General features: G+C 38.7%; 1 protein-coding gene across 1 annotated transcript in view; it reads right to left on the bottom strand.

Annotated features, from left to right (window-relative positions):
* Window positions 1-243: 243 nt before the first annotated feature.
* The window catches only part of LOC125233195 (voltage-dependent T-type calcium channel subunit alpha-1G), a 294,775-nt gene continuing 278,387 nt past the window's right edge, over window positions 244-16,631 (bottom strand). The window contains exons 31-37 of the mRNA XM_048139099.1: window positions 16,061-16,210; window positions 9,974-10,135; window positions 8,326-8,544; window positions 6,400-6,592; window positions 5,429-5,998; window positions 4,796-5,025; window positions 244-3,911 (exon numbers count right to left, since the gene is read on the bottom strand). Coding sequence (XP_047995056.1) covers window positions 3,141-3,911; window positions 4,796-5,025; window positions 5,429-5,998; window positions 6,400-6,592; window positions 8,326-8,544; window positions 9,974-10,135; window positions 16,061-16,210 — 2,295 coding nt within the window. The 3' untranslated portion in view covers window positions 244-3,140. The remainder of the gene's footprint in view (window positions 3,912-4,795; window positions 5,026-5,428; window positions 5,999-6,399; window positions 6,593-8,325; window positions 8,545-9,973; window positions 10,136-16,060; window positions 16,211-16,631) is intronic.

Below are 16,631 nucleotides of genomic sequence, written 5' to 3' on the forward strand. Positions count from 1 at the left end.
ACTGCACCAAATGTCACTGTTCCGTACGTAAATGCATGCTGTTCCTTTAAAAACACAAAAATCACCATATGTATGCCTTTCAGACTTGAGGAGTTCCCTCAATTTCTCCAGGATCCCATCATCAGAACTGGGTTCTGAGAAAAATGGGACCAATCTGTAGGCATATACATTCAATAAAAAAAAAAAATTTTCAAAATCGGTCTAGTAACGACGGAGATATCGAGGAACAAACATTAAAAAAAATAAAAAAAATAAAAAAAATAAAAAAAACATACAGACGACTTGATAACCCCTTCCTTTGAGATTTGGAAGGCGGTTAAAAATACATTAAAAATGCAGTGGCACAGTCGCTGTACGGGAGCAACAAGAGAAATATTTAATGCCGACGTTAGCTTGTCTTTCCTCGAATACAAACTAGCTGTTTTCAATGTTTGAGGATTCTGTAAACTCAGAGTGGAATATTTTGTATAAATGCGGACAAAAAATGTAACAGTGGTAAAGCAAACTTGCGCAGAGCGAAATGTCACGTACAACACACGTTGGCATTCGCTTTTGCATGATTTTACCACAGCTTGTAATGTTACGTTAAAAATAATAATAGGTTTACATATGTAAAGTGTGGCAAGGGAAAATATACATATATTAAGTGGTTTCATTTTTCATTTTATAACATACTTTTCATTTCATAATGATGAATTTGTTATATTTTGTCTCACAACTAGATAATTTTTTCTAACACTTCAATTCATTTTATTGAGAAGACTAACTTTTAACAATTGTTGATGTTCTGACAATGTTGATTGATTTCTAGATTGAAATCTCGAATTTCACAAATATCTAAAGCAATCTAAATGTTAACCCTTTTCGTTTTCAATTCCAAAGTTTAACGAAATGGATTCCCAATCTCAAAGAACAATACGAGATTAAAATTATAACTTTTATTACATTTTGCTTGCGAATTTGTGATCCTTGGGTATTGATCCAAATATTTGAAGACTGACAAAGGAATCGGAGCAGAAACAAAATATTTAAAGTTCTAAAAGCTATCTCTTTGGAAATTATATTATATATTTGAAGAATTTAACATTATATAATAAATAGCTTATAGTCCCCCAATCCTACAGTATACATATAAGTTCAGAGTCCCAACAATCTTCACAAGCTAGTACATTAGAAATAGGAAAGGCACAGTTGAAGTATAAAATTTATTGCTCTCTTCCCTAACTACGCCTTAATTCGTTCGTAGGGCAGGGACCGACTCTTGTGATTTTTAAACGGATTTAAGGACATTAGGGTAAATTCAATGTAAGAGAGAAATAATGTCACTGAATGACTCTGGGACATTGTAGTACTTCTCATTGTGTCTATGGAGATAATTAAGAACGTGCGTGTTTCAATAATCAGAACGGTAGACTACTAGTATAACGTCAACGACTTGAGCATTTAGTTTTTTCCCTAGATGACATTAAATTCCTTTTAAAAATCATCTCTGTATTCGAGTCACATAGGTACAAATTAGAAATGATACAGAAATTGATTCCTAACAAGGCTAACTAAAGTAGGTACCTACCTAAGATAGTTTGGCATTCTTTTTGCATTGCATTGTTGAATAAAAAAAAAACAATTTAAAAGCGTTCATGTAAAATCTCTTTTGAATTTAGATAGATTGTACAAAATAACTGAATATTAATTCTGTAATTCGGCGAAAACGTTTGCGGTATAATTACCGGGACCTCATATAAAATGTATGTAAAGGGACGTAGCCGCAAAGAAGGACTGTTAGAACAGTAGCTTTTCATTTATATTCAGTACCTGGGCATTTTCAGAAATTGGGACCCAAAATTAGTGCCAGTTAGTTAACAAAAATTAAGTTTTTTGACGACAATTAAGAATAAAATGTCTTTAAAAACCAACAAAAGCAATATTTTTATTGAAATTTCATGCTTAATTGTAGTTTTTCACTAATTTTGCGTCCCAATTTTCGAAAATGGCCACCTACGCCATGTTTAGTAAAAATAAGGTAAATTTGGCACAAATAATGATAACACTAAACATTCCAACGATAATTTTGTGCAGAACATAGCGGCCACAATCACGACGATCTCCGTCCAACCTAAGTTCTCAGCGATACTACGATAATACTCTACGCTAACTGTATGTGCGTATTGCCAGTTACACGTCTAAGTTACGTACACGACTGTAAGAAAATAGGATTCATTTTATATTCAGAAAATACTTTTTCATTCTTAGAGAGAGTTATAATCGATTTGCCAACTATTGGTTCTGTTTTAGATCCTTACTATATCAATGTCTAGCTATAACAATTTACTATGAGAGACAGTCGTTGACTAGAAGATTTTTTATAAGTCCAAACTAAAACATTTACCCTCGAAATAATAGATAACCATAGGCGTTTTTCATTCGAGTCGTTGGATTACATTATTCTAATATTCAATGATTCGAAACCCATTCTTAAGTCATAAAATTTACATTTTAACAACATTTAATATTATATTTTTACATGTAATAAATAAAATATATTTGCTACACACGATAACAAAAATTAACTTAGTTATACAAATATACAATAAATCATATCCTTCGTTGAGGTTCTTTGGAAACACTTTTAGGAGAACTTTTACGAATAACTAATACAATTCAACAGCAAGCACCGTTATTTGAAATTACTTAATTAATATTTGAAGTACCCATAGCTCTCGTAGAAAAAATCTCACCACAACAAATTGACTAGACCTAACCCTATCTACCTATTTCTATTACAACTTAGCTTAAATTTATTGAAGTCTCTTTACTAGTTATTGAACCGGCCGCATAGGAAAAGTAAGAATTGGAGTTAAGGTACACGAAGACCAAAGACGGGAAATGATCACACCAAATGTCTTACACGTTATCACTCAATCGGTCGGACCGAAAACGTAACACCGCACTAATGTCAAAACTATAAGCGTGTTTTTAAAATTGTGTCAATGTATCACTGTCGTGCAACCGAGTTCAAACATCAACAGTTCCATACCGTTCGACAGAAGAAGACGGAGGGAGGAAGGTGGGAGTGAGGTTGACCCGGGCGCGGGCGCCTAGATGTAGACCTCGTGGTGCTGGTGCGGCCGGCCCCGCCGGGACTAGGAGCCGCGCTCCGCCAGCTCGACACCCTCCTCGGGCTCCGGCCGAGCCGCGTCCATTTTCCGTCGCTCCGCTATCACTATCCTGATCTTTTCTTCTTCGCTGATGGGTTGCTCGCCGCTCTCGGGAGCGAGCTGAGGGCGCACCGAGACCTGACTCGCGTCACTTACGCTACCGGATTCGGAGGTTCTCCTCTTAGGACCGCTAGTCCTAACGTTCTGTCGGGCTGTAGGCACAGCTAGCAAGACTGGCCGAAGAAGCCTCGCCTCCTCGCCTCGCAAGGAGTTGCGCTTGTCCACGCGTTGTCTTCGATTTTGCGCAAAGGAGTCGCGTCGCGGGGGGCTGCCGGGGTCGAGCTCGTCCGCGTCGTCCGCGTCGATGAACCGCGCGTCCTCCTCGTAGAGCGCCGCGGGCGGTTCGGTGGTAGAATCCTGTCGGCGACGTCCAAACGCATGAGGTGAGAGGGAAGCGCGTCTCGGCGGTAGCGACGTCGGGAGCAAAGCGTGGTGCGAGTGAAGCGTGCGCCGGCGGCGGGCGAGGCGTGCGGGGGACGGTGCCGGCGGGTGCTTCGGCTCGCTGTAGGTGAAGTTGGCCGGGAGGGAGGGTACCTTGCTTAGCGGCCGCGGCGCCGCCACCTGCTCGAGCGCGCGGCACAGCGCGCGGTCCTCCTCGTCGTCGATCTCGCGCTCCAACTCGCGCTCCAGCTCTACGTCCATGTCGATCTCGTCTTCCATTTGTTTGTGGGATTCTTCTAAGTGTTTCATCAGGACCTACAAGGAAAAAATATCTTAGACAAGGGTATGATATAATTCGGTATCTATAGTTTTATGAATTATATGTTTTCAAAATATACTAGAGAAATTAATTTTGTTACAATAAATATAAATAATTTCCTGTCGGAAATACGTGCCAAAATTTACAAAATTTATGTTTCAGCGTCGTAATTGAACATATACTAGAGAAATTAATTTTGTTACAATAAATATAAATAATTTCCTGTCGGAAATACGTGCCAAAATTTACAAAATTTTGTCAAGAATTTCAGCGTCGTAATTGAACAGACTTTCTCGACAATTCGAGCACCAATTAGATAAGTTTATTATCATAAAATCAGTGGGTTATGGCGATGACAGTATAATTAGATACGGGTACGGAAGTTGCAAACTTTCCAATCGCATCTATGTTATCTGGGAAAAGTTTCCAAAACGCGGGGTCGACACGTGCTCATTAATATTCTGAATTGAAATATACCGAAAGGTAATTTTAATAGTGGATCCTTTCCATGTGGCAAAGTTCTGTTTAGTCAAGCAAAGGGTCGCAGTGGTCGCAACTCGGGGCAAAAATTTGCATGTAAAAGGCTGAGCCAATGTAGTTCAAAGTTGTTAGTTCTTAACACAAGTCAACTCAGTTATTCGAAATTCAAATAATGTTATAGCGGGGAAAAAGCGATTGTTTGGCTAATTTCCGTATAAAATGTAAATTATTGTGCAATGTAGTTTCACTAAGTATTGAGACGAGAGCTGGAGGCAAAATTGTGAAAGTGGAACAAAATCTCTCGGGCTTGCTTTGTACATTATAGCAAACACTAAAAACATTATTAATTATAGTCGGTCAGGTCATTTCTGCTAGTAGGATAGAAGGTAGAATTACTTACAGCGACCACAACGTTAACCAGCACGAACTGAGCCATCAGCACAAACACCACAAAGAAGATGGGCGCTATGATGGTGGAGACGCAACAGTTGCGGACACAGTCTACACTGCTGTCGCAATCTTCACGCAGCGTGTCTTTCATAATGCCATTCCAGTTGTCACCGGTGGCGACCCTGAAGAGGGTCAGGAATGCCATACCGAAGTTGGCAAAGTGAGCGTGCTCGCCGAGACCTGGGGAGTTGAGTGAGATTAAGCTTTCTGAATACATTAGAATTATTTCTTATAAAAATACTTTTTGCAAACAGTAAAGAGTTTTACTTAATAGAAAGTTAGTCAACCAGAAAATATAAACTTAAAGTTAAATGTAAGACTACACACAACAAACAATTTTTATTTTAAATTGCATGCTCCATTAAAAGTACACGTTCATCATTAAAAAAAAATGCAATGCATTAGCTAGTGGATTTGCCCGTCAGATCTACCTGACAGATGTGTCTAGTGGACAGGCAGATCCGAAGACAAAATCTGTACGTGTAGGGCTGGCTATTATCTTTACAACAGTTGGCTAACGTTTCAAGAATTAGTATTGTTACGTAGAACAACTAACAAGATATGATTATTATTTACTACTCACCTTGACAAGGAATCTCATCAGAACACTCCAGTCGTCCAAACAACTCAACGCCCAAAGCGGCAAAAATGAAGAACAATAAGAAGAACAACAGTCCCAAGTTCCCTACTTGCGGCAACGCCTGCATCACCGTATCCAACAGAGCCCGGATCCCTTTCGCCATCTTAAGCAGCTTCAACACCCTTGCTATCCTCAATACCCTCATCACTCTCATTATTGTAGGGTTTATTGGTATTATATTTGTTTCTAATTCTTCTAACACTATACCAACTATAGATAAAATAACAATTATTACGTCCAATTGATTCCATTTATCTTTCAAGTATATCTTGAACCCTAATGCTACTAGTTTCATTATGGCTTCTAGGATGAAGACTGCTGTAAAGAAGTAGTTAAATATTTTCAAGGCGTATTGGAGTACTGGAGGCATTCTGTAGTACTCTATTGCCATTGTTACTACGTTCAGACCGATGACTCCAGCAATGGCCAAGTCGAAATATTTGGAGGTGACCACATTGTGGATGAATAGTCTTGTTTGATTGTAATCTGCGTAGTAAGGTCTTTGATGCATTTCTGAAAGAGAAGATACAAAAGTTACTCAAAAGTACAGTTTCTATCTGAAACCGAAAATGTATCATTGGATACGGCGGTGCTCACGAGAACCTCAAATGATTTTAACCGCGAATTTATAAGGCAAAATAAGCAAGCAAAATGTTGAACGAGTATGTTGCCAATATCGGCAAAATAAATGTTTATGTACTTGATTTAGGTCTCAAAAATGGAATAGCAATAAGAACATTGGTTTTAATTTGTATTAAATGAGAAACTAGGAAAATTTAAAAACGAATATTGGATTATACTGCGTTAAAGGGCGCGTTATTCTTTAAATTTTTCGGGTTTCTAGTGAGTGATTCGAATAGGATTACCTGGATTATTATTATCATTAATCATTATCAATGACTATTATAACTTACTTCTCCTCTTCTTCTCCATCTGCAGCTGCCTCTTCGCCGCCCTCCTGACCCGCTCCTCCTTCTCCTGCTCCTCACGGCAGCGGTGGAAGTTCTCCACCACCACGCCCACAAACATGTTCAGCACGAAGAATCCCACAAGAAGTATGAACGCGATGAAGTACAGGAGACGCCATTCGGAGTAGTTCACTATTGGCTGTTGGCAACGAACGCTCAAATTCAACTTTTTTAAATGTTTTTAGATAATTAGGTGCCTATATATTATACCAGGGGAAAAAATGATGTAGCTGACTGTACGTACTTTACAACTTCTACGTAACTTTTATGCAAAAATAAAATTCTTCAAATATTCTTAAGATGGTTTTCTTCTGAACTAACAACTAAAATGATTGCCAGTTGAGGTTCTCCCTGGTTTAAACGTCGTCTAGACAAAATCTTATGAACTAAAGTGAAAGTACGTAGAAGACACAAAAGTTATATTTATTAATAGTAATTCAATATCATGCTTCATTTGCATGTTTGCGTTTTTGCCATTAACTATGAAGGGCCCAAAACTAGTTAGCTAAATAGTAGAATTCTTAGTGACAGGTATGCTATGGATGGAAAATACCTAAATCTGTGGCCAAGAGTAAGCCCATTTATATAAAAAAAAACAAATAACGTTTAGATAATGTTTGACCAGTAAAATGTTTTTTTTTTTTCGATAAACGATAGCGTTTCATTGAAATTCCTGAATGCCAATCGGATAAAAATTCCCAGACTCGCTTTTATGTTGAACTGAAGAAAAACTATGTGCAGTCTAAACTTTTCCAATAATGGTCGTCGTGGAAATTCAACAAGTGTGCCCGATTTGTTCGCTATCAGGATAAACCGTGCAGAGGTGAGCTGACTCTGTGGTAACGTTTACTCTGCGAGAAATTCTACGATAACAGTTGGATTAAATTTATATGAGCTTTAGGCTAATGTGCGATATATTACTACGAATAAGTGAATAAGGTATATTATAATCAGATCGGTATCTAGAAAAAATACAATATATATGTGTTCTGTGTTTTGACGACCGGTCTGGCCTAGCGCGTAGTGACCCTGCCTGCTAAGCCGCGGTACTGGGTTCGAATCCTGGTAAGGGCAGAGATAGATGAGCAGAGATGATGTGTTCCTGAGTCCGTGTGTGTGTGTGTGAGTGATGATGGATGTTTCCTATGTATATAAGTATTTGTATATTATATATATCATTGTCTGAGTACCCGCAATACAAGCCTCCTTGAGGTTACTGTGGGACTCAGTCAATCTGTGTAAGTATTAATGTCCTATAATATTTAGGCTAAATGTGTGAGATATTATTGTACTATGAATAAGTGAATTATATAATCAGATAGGTATCTAGAAAAATACAATATCTGTGTTCTAAAACGATTGATAATATAATGTGTTACGATTTAAAATAAAAAATCATCAATATGAAATATGTGACCTTTGAATAATTCACGGTTGTTTTTCAAAAGGTTTACGGTAATTACGGTCTATATCTCGGTCAATATAAGTCTAATTTAATGTGTTTTAAAATTAGTAGATTTTTATCACAAGTGAAGTATACAGGACACATACAGGATAAAGCATTCATCGCTAAAAAAATACAAAATATCGCTTAACAAAATATACAAAAACCATAATATATAAAAGAATAAAAGGTGCAAATGATAATGAAATCTAAGCAGCATTAGAAATCGTCAAAAAACAAAAGACATATTATCCGATTACAGTTACACAGGGACTTTAACGAATAATAATACACCTCATTCTTTCTCAAGATAGACAGACAAAATACTGTAATGGTAGCTAAAATCTGCTTAAAAAAATCGTTTAGTAGTTCATAGCAAACATTAAAACAAACGAAGCAACTTCATTTCAGTAAAGTAAATATGGTACCTGTTGATCCACGCCAACGGCATCAAGCCCCGTATACATAATATTGACCCATCCGTCCCGGGAGCTCAGCACGAATAGGGACATCAAAGCTTTGCCGAGGTCGTCGAAATTGTACTTCCTGTTCACCCACACGTTGCCTTCTATGGCGAGGCAGTCGGATTTGTTCTTTACGTTCTTTATGTTGGCCCCTTCGCAGTAGAAAAATGCGCCTTTGAACAGCTGTAACAAATTACGGTTTTCGTTATTACTTTGGCTATATATGTACAATGATTCAAATGTATTGTCTTGGGCGCGATAGTTACTCATGAAATAAAACTATAAAAACGTAGTCAATTGCAGTCTTATTTCATGAGTAAGGGCCCATTACACGGTACGGTAGCGAACGGTTTTAGATTGGTGTGCTGAATTGTAACTAGAATCGCATGCGAGTTTTCACTGGCACTTTGGTTCTTAGGACTTGTCGATTCTAAAAAAATATCAAATATCGTCATTCAGTATATTGTAGAAGGGTGTCATGTCAGTCGTATGCATAATTTTTAGACCGCAGTTTGACTTCTGATTTTTGTTAGTCCTATCACACCTAATAGAGGCTTCAAGAAAGTAGATCTTGCAGGGCTGACCTTTGGTGCCTATACTCCCAACATCTCCCTGAAAACTTTCTTTATTTTGAGTAATCGCCTAAAGATAAATTCCCTTTATTTTGATTAATCTCCTAAAGATCCTGATCTATGTACTCATACCAACGGATATTATATCTTCACCATCATACCAATTTAAAATTCCAACTCCTGATGTGATGATCAAACCCAAATGATTCGATACCAGCTACTCATCAATAACTTAAATAGGTCTCAAGGCTACATTCAGAATACATTGTGCGGTAGATGCGGCATTTCCACGGATATTCGGGAAATGCAGACCACGTCGCTGTCCCAAATAGAGCGTTTGCATTCCTACGTTCTTTCGTGAATGTTGAAAATATTCCGAGCGCACGGGTATGGAGTAACTCGGGATTCGTTCGTTTGGATTAATCCAGCTAGGTACTTGAATTCAATCCATGTCAGCCCTGTGAGCCTTTGTGTGCAGAATGTAAGTGTTCGAATTTATTTTGATTTTTTAATGAAGGTTTTAACTCCAAAAACAAACAATCCTTTTTGAACTGAAGAGGGTATTGTAAAGTTAGGAAATATAAAAATACCTATACAAATACGTGACGCGTGAGTAATTGGTACTTTGGTAGTAACAGTAGACTGTTGTCTTTTGCTATCCACGTTCACTGGGGTGGTCTTTCAATAACGAAAAATTTATGGTGCAATAAAGAATTATGAATTACTAGTTTTTGCCCGCGGCTTCGCTTGCCTTAGAAAGAGACAAAAAGTAGCCTATGTCACCCCTTCTTCTCCATCCCTTCAACTATCTCCACTTAAACAATCACGACAATTCGTCGCTCCGTTTTGCCGCGAAAGGCGGACAAACAAACAGACACACACACTTTCCCATTTATAATATTAGTATAGTAGGTGGTGAAGGTGAAGGTCATGTTCTTGTGGTGTCAAAGGCCAAAATTCTATATGGGTTGGGAAACATTAGTAGAAAATTAGGTACCGTAAGTAATAGACAATATCATGATAATCTTTTTCATATTTACCTGCACTCCCAAGATGCCGAAAATAATAAAGAAGGTGCAGCAAATGAGCACGATGTTCCCGATGGGTCTCAGAGAGGACAGCAAAGTTTGCACCACGAGCTTCAGTCCGGGCGCTCGGTTGATCACTCGCAGCGGCCGCAGAGATCGCAGTAGTCTGAATACCTGGAAGTCAGACAATAATGTACAAGTGTCTAAATGTCTCCACGGACGGCCGATATTTTAACCCCGTTGTTCATAGAAAAGTTATTGAACTAATTAGTTAAAAAGTGTTTTGTCCCTTTCTCACAAGTGGGTACATAAGTCAACATGACAGAAAGGTGTAACTGTTAAGTCAGGAATAAGGGGGTAAGTGTTTGCGCCGAGCTGCGCGAAGCCTAGGACACAAGTTTTCAATATTAAAGATAGCGGCCACCGTATTCCTGGTTATCGGGGCTTCCATTTTTAGGCATGTTGCCTAAGAAGGAATAAGGGGATAATAACATTAATTATTTAACGATTTTGTGGCTTAATCTATGAGTGTGAAATTCCGCACACGAGCTCATTTCAATGGAAGTAAGCAATAGAACACACCTATTCTCGACTAATTATTTGATTACTGTATTCACAGACTGACGTCCATCTGTCAGTCACTCTTTAAATAAAAACGTCATTTGATTTGTGCCAAAATGTGTCTTTACTGTTTACAAGAAGCGCTCAGGTATGAAATTTGCCCATAGATGGATTTGGCTGCATTTATTTGACATTATTTTCTGTGCTTAACAATAAGCAAAAAAATCATTGAAATACCTACCTACTAACAGTTCTGGTCATAACGTTTGAAATAAAATTACTTTCAAGTCACTTATTAGCTAGGCTAAGTTATAAAACCCATTCATAGTAAATAGCAATTTATTTGTACCATAAATTGCTACCCCTAGACGGCACATTCCACTCGTAAGAAATTTGCAAAGCAAAAATGATTAGCTATGAATGCCGTTGTAGAATAACTTCTCGGGATTGCACTTAAGCTGTAACGAATGCTGAGAATGTCTGCATAAAGCTAGAGCTTGGTTAATTACTGTTACTTATATATATTTAGAATAATCTTCTGATTATTGTGTTAATATCTGACTATTTTGGGTGTTTTCATTTACAACTTACCTAACACCAGCCGACACCAAATAATATATTATATCGCAGCAACCAAGGCAAGGTGCTTACTGCTTAGAAATTTCTGGTCTCGCCTATTTAAGTTATCAAGACGATAGAATGCGTGTTCAGATATTTTGAACACCTCCTTTAGTCTTCCTTCTTTGCCTTCAATCTTTAAGGAATATTTATCTCTAGATTCATTAATTATGTTGTTGTGGTGATAGTACTAGATTGTATTATAAAATATTATTTAGCGCCTCAGTCCCTCGCAACAACATAATATAATTATGTAAATATTTGATGGCAATTGTATCAAATAAAGGCTAACTTAGCCCACCGCTGTAGATGCATACGCCGTACATGGCCTGCCTATTACAGAGTCGAGGACTATTTGACAGACAAACATGCATGGCCCGAACCAGAAACTACAAAAAACGAATAGCAATTAAAATAATTGTATTATGTATAGAGGACACAGTTCAGATAAGAAAGCACATCAAATATTTTATATTTTATGTTGTGTAGGTAAATTACATATTTAATGATATTGAGATTCATATTATCTTTTTCTTCTGTGACAATTTGATATGTTTTCTCTGAAGAAGAACGACGTATTATTAAGGCAATAATATAATTTATTGAAATTAATTTCCATAGAGTACCTAGTCTGTTCATATTCTTTGATGAATACTTTTGCATGTTAAATTGTATCTTGTTATTTAATGCATGTTAGTTATAAGATGTAATGTTTTGAAAAGAAGTTGCCCGCCGAGTTTCTTGCCGGTCCCATAGTGGATACCCCCCTCCCAACTGAGGGGGGACTGAAATCTTCTCGAGGCTGAGGCGTAGGGTTAGAGCCGGCGTAGCTTTATTTGACGTTCATATGCGCATTGTAATATGCCTACTTGAAAAATAAATATTTCATTTTCATTTTCTTAGTCCCACTTTAACCTGGCGGATTTGACCCCAACGTCAACAATGCCTGTCTTTAATATAGGTACACCTAAATCCTATTTATGTCTAGGATCATTCTTGATGTAAGTTCAACGAATTATACCTATGTATTTCACGACTAAGCGATGGACAGAGACTATCTCTTTAAATTTACAACATTGAACCTTAAAAGCTAGCAAGCTAGCTAGGTTACAAGTCAAGTGAAAAATTCGATAAATCTAGCTCGCAGTTACTCGCAACTCTAGAAAACGCGAAGAGATTTATTTGTGAAAATGATTGCTAACGGGTTAGAACGAAGTTTAAAGATATTACTGGCTTAAAAGGATTTTAACAGGAATGCTAGTTTCTTGGAAATTAACTGAGCAGGTTTTATTTTATTAAAGAAATATGATACGAAGAAGGACTTCATTAAGAGAATTCAGGTTTAACGTCTTATTAATACCAATGAATAAGTTCAAAGTCAGCTATATTTAGATAATAAATTTCTACGTAGCTTTTAAATGTTAGGTACTTGGGAAGGACGATTTTTAATCATAGTTTGGTATTAAATGCGCTAAAATTTTACCGACAGCAATCTCTTACAACTTATTAAAAAATATTTTAATATTACAGAGTTACATGTAACTCAATAGAACCTGCCAGTATGAACTAAAACAAGTTCGTATATTAAAGAAAAAGCGACGAAGAGTTACCATGGCGAAAGCCAGGTACCTATATGATTTTTTCTATATTTATTATCTGTACCTATTTATTACCTCTATTATCCGTAATAACTCGCAAAGTACCTCGCAGAAGACAACGAAATTGTCGCAAAAAGGAGCTATTCAGAATACTTAAAACTAGAACTTGTTATGCACGTAATAAATGTTGGGCGTGCCTGTAAGTTATTTAATAACAATTCGAAATTATCAGGGTGCGTAGCCGAATGGCACTAACGCTCACGAAACGAAACGCTAGTAGATATCTATCCCTGTCGCTCTTGCGTATTGGCGCGACAGAGCCGGACTACGTTTCGTTTTCGTTTGGCGTCGGAGAAATGCCATTCGGCTCCGACGCCAAACGAAAGCGATACGCCGCTGGCTCTGTCGCGCCAATACGCAAGCGCGATAGAGATAGGTATCTACTAGCGCTTCGTTTCGTGAGCGTTTCGTGAGCGATTGTGCCATTCGGCTAGCCACCCTGAAGTCGATATATTTAATTGCTCGATAGATGGTGTCAAGAAAGCGTTTAAATAGTAATTATTAGTTCAAATTAACAATATTAGTTAAGTTAGTTCGAAAAATAATAATTAAAGTACTAATAGGTAGTTTTGCAACCTTAACTGTACCATTATATTGGGTTGGTAAGAAAGTAATGAGCGATCGATTGAATTCCACATAAAATTTTTGAGAGAGTTCTAGAATCTTCTATGGTCGAAAGTATATAAAGGGCGAGTCGCACAGTTTCTCGTCAGTCATTCACTAGCTGTCGCCGAGCTAATATAAGGAAGAAAATGGACGAATTAAAAGTGCATGTAAGGCATTGCTTACTATATGAATTTCAGTCTGGCCATTCAGCCGCCGAAGCAGTGCGTAATATATGTCAGCGTGTTGCTCCTGAAGTTGTGTCTGAGGCCACGGCGAAACGATGGTTCCAGCGGTTTCGTAGTGGCGACTTTTCATTATCAGATCAACCTAAGTCTGGTCGACCGGTGAAGATTGATGTAGCCAAATTAAAAACCTTAATTGAAGGAGATCCGAGGCTAACGAGTCGTACTCTTGCTACCGAGTTAGGCTGCTCTCATGTCACCATAGAAACACATTTAGACGAGTTGGGAAAAAACTACAAATACAGTGTTTGGATACCGCACGAACTTGATAGAGATCAACTAAACCGCCGTGCCGATATCTGCATACAACTTCTGTCTTTTCGCCGCACATTCAACTGGTTGGACCATCTTATCACTGGAGATGAAAAATGGGTCTTATATATAAATCACACACGCAAACGTCAGTGGCTAGCTCCAAACGAAAAAGGAATAGAGGCACCAAAAACAGAGCCTCACCCGAAAAAAGTTATGCTGTCCGTTTGGTGGGATATTCATGGTATTATTCACTGGGAACTCCTACCAAGTGGAATGACTGTTACCACATCAGTATACTGTAATCAGCTTGAAAATTTAAACCAAAAAATCTGTCAGAATCGTCCACAGCATGCTAAAGTTTTTTCTTACACGACAATGCTCGCCCACACATTGCAAAAGTGACTCGGCTAAAGCTATTGGAGCTAGGTTGGAAAGTGATACCTCATCCACCGTACTCTCCAGACTTGGCACCTACGGATTACGCATTGTTCAGATCGCTAAGCAATGCCTTGAATGAAAAAAAGTTCGATGATCAAGCCCATCTACGACAGTACATAGCTGAGTTTTTTGAATCTAAACCTAAGAACTTCTTCGCCGATGCTATTCATTCTTTACCAGAACGATGGAGACAAGTAGTAGATAACGAAGGCCGTTATATTTTTGATAAATGATTAAAATAATAAATTAAATAAAAATTACAATATTGGTTATGATTCGCTCATTACTTTCTTACCAACCCAATACTTAGTTACACTGCAACTTAGATATTAACTGATTAATTGTAAGTGCTGGCGAATACGCGTGCCCAGTGTGGCACCGCTCCACTCACGCAGACCAAGTTACCTCGGCACTCAACAACACCTGCCGTATAATTACCGGATGCGTTAAACCGACCCTGCTCAATAAGCTATACCCTCTGGCAGGAATTGCGCCCCCGGAAACCCGCAGAGAGGTGGCATGTAGAGTTGAAAAATCGAAGCAGGAACAAGACTCAAGACATCCCCTGCATGGCCACAAGCTACCACCGCCCCGCTTGAAGAGTCGTAGGAGCTTTATGAGGTGTACGGAAGCCATCCGAACTCCACCACCTAAGAAGCGACTTGACCAATGGGAAAGTACCCGCGCCCCTCCCGACGACTACGTCCGTCCCGCCGAACTGCTCCCCGCTGGGCATAAGCAGCCGTGGCCGATCTGGAAAGCCTTGAACAGACTGCGCTCCCAGGCCGGCCGCAGTAAGGAGAACTTGCTGAAGTGGGGCGCCCTACACGGCTCAGATACCCAATGCTCATGTGGGACGGCTCCACAAACGATGGAGCACATGCTGTCCTGTCCAGCGTGCCCGTTCGCCTGCTCTCAACAGGACCTCCGTGATGCGACAGACAGGGCGATAAATGTCGCTACCTTTTGGGCCCGCACAGTCTGAGACCATCGACACGAGAAGAAGAAGAAGAATTGTAAGTACCTATATGAAATAAGCTATCGTATTTGTAACTAATTAAGGAAACTGTAGGTTTTTATATAGTTTTACTATATAAATGTCAAAATGATTGTACACAACCGTTTGTTTCTTAATAAACAATAAATAAATAACTATGTAGAAAATCCTCGGACTTGATTCAGAAACAAGAGACATGAAAAGTTTTATGATGATTAGCGAGTCATCCGTGACGTTCCATCCTGACGTGATTACGCGTGATACCACATGTTTTACTATACTTACTCATAATATGCCGAAGATCCTCGGGCTAGACTCTGAGACGAGCGACATTAGCAGTTCTATGATGGATATGATGAACAGCAAACCGACCATGATGTTCCAACCTAACTTGAGTAGAAGAAGCAAGAATAAACTGTTACACTATATTGACCCTCAATATGCCAATGGTCCTCGGGCTAGACTCTGAGACGAGCGACATTAGCAGGTCTATGATGGATATGATGACTAGCGACCAATACAGGATGATGCATTCTAACATGACTACACGTTCTACCACCTGTTATATTAATTAAACTTACTGGCAATATGCCGAAGATACTCGGGCTAGACTCGGAGATAAGCGACATTAGAAGGTCTATGATGGATATGATGACCAGCGATCCATCTATGATGTGAAGTACTCTCCAGGTCGGTAGAATATGCTATACAATATTATAATTACCCGCAATATGCCAAAGATCCTCGGGCTAGACTCTGAGACGAGCGACATTAGCAGGTCTATGATGGATATGATGACCAGCGATCCATCCATGATGTTCCAACCTGATGTGAAGTACGCGTCTGGCCCGTAGAACATGCCTGATGCTACCACCTGGCAAATACAAAAAACTTTTATTACTTGAAATAGATATACAGCATGCTGGTAGCCGGTCTCAATTTTGTTATGACAAGATACGATTGAAATATAGTGAATGAAATGGAAGTCAGTACTAAAGGGATTAAACTTGACAGATTAACAATAAAAATGTGAGAACTTTGCGATGACCTTCTTAAGGTCACTTGCACCATCGAAAATAAAGGGTTAAGCCGAGGTTAACCCACCATTTTATATGGATTTTGACAGTTAACAGCCCACTAACCTCGAGTTAAGCGGGTGGTGCAAGTGGCCCTTAGTAGAAAAGACAAGCTACATGTCTGATAAACAAAAACGAGGGAATGAGATGTTCGTACGCTTCTGCAACCTAAGTTGCTTTAGCTTAGATGGTCGAAAGCAGCTAGGTTTCTGAAAGATT

This window comes from Leguminivora glycinivorella, chromosome 14 (assembly GCF_023078275.1).
Source record: "Leguminivora glycinivorella isolate SPB_JAAS2020 chromosome 14, LegGlyc_1.1, whole genome shotgun sequence".
NCBI lineage: Eukaryota > Metazoa > Arthropoda > Insecta > Lepidoptera > Tortricidae > Leguminivora > Leguminivora glycinivorella.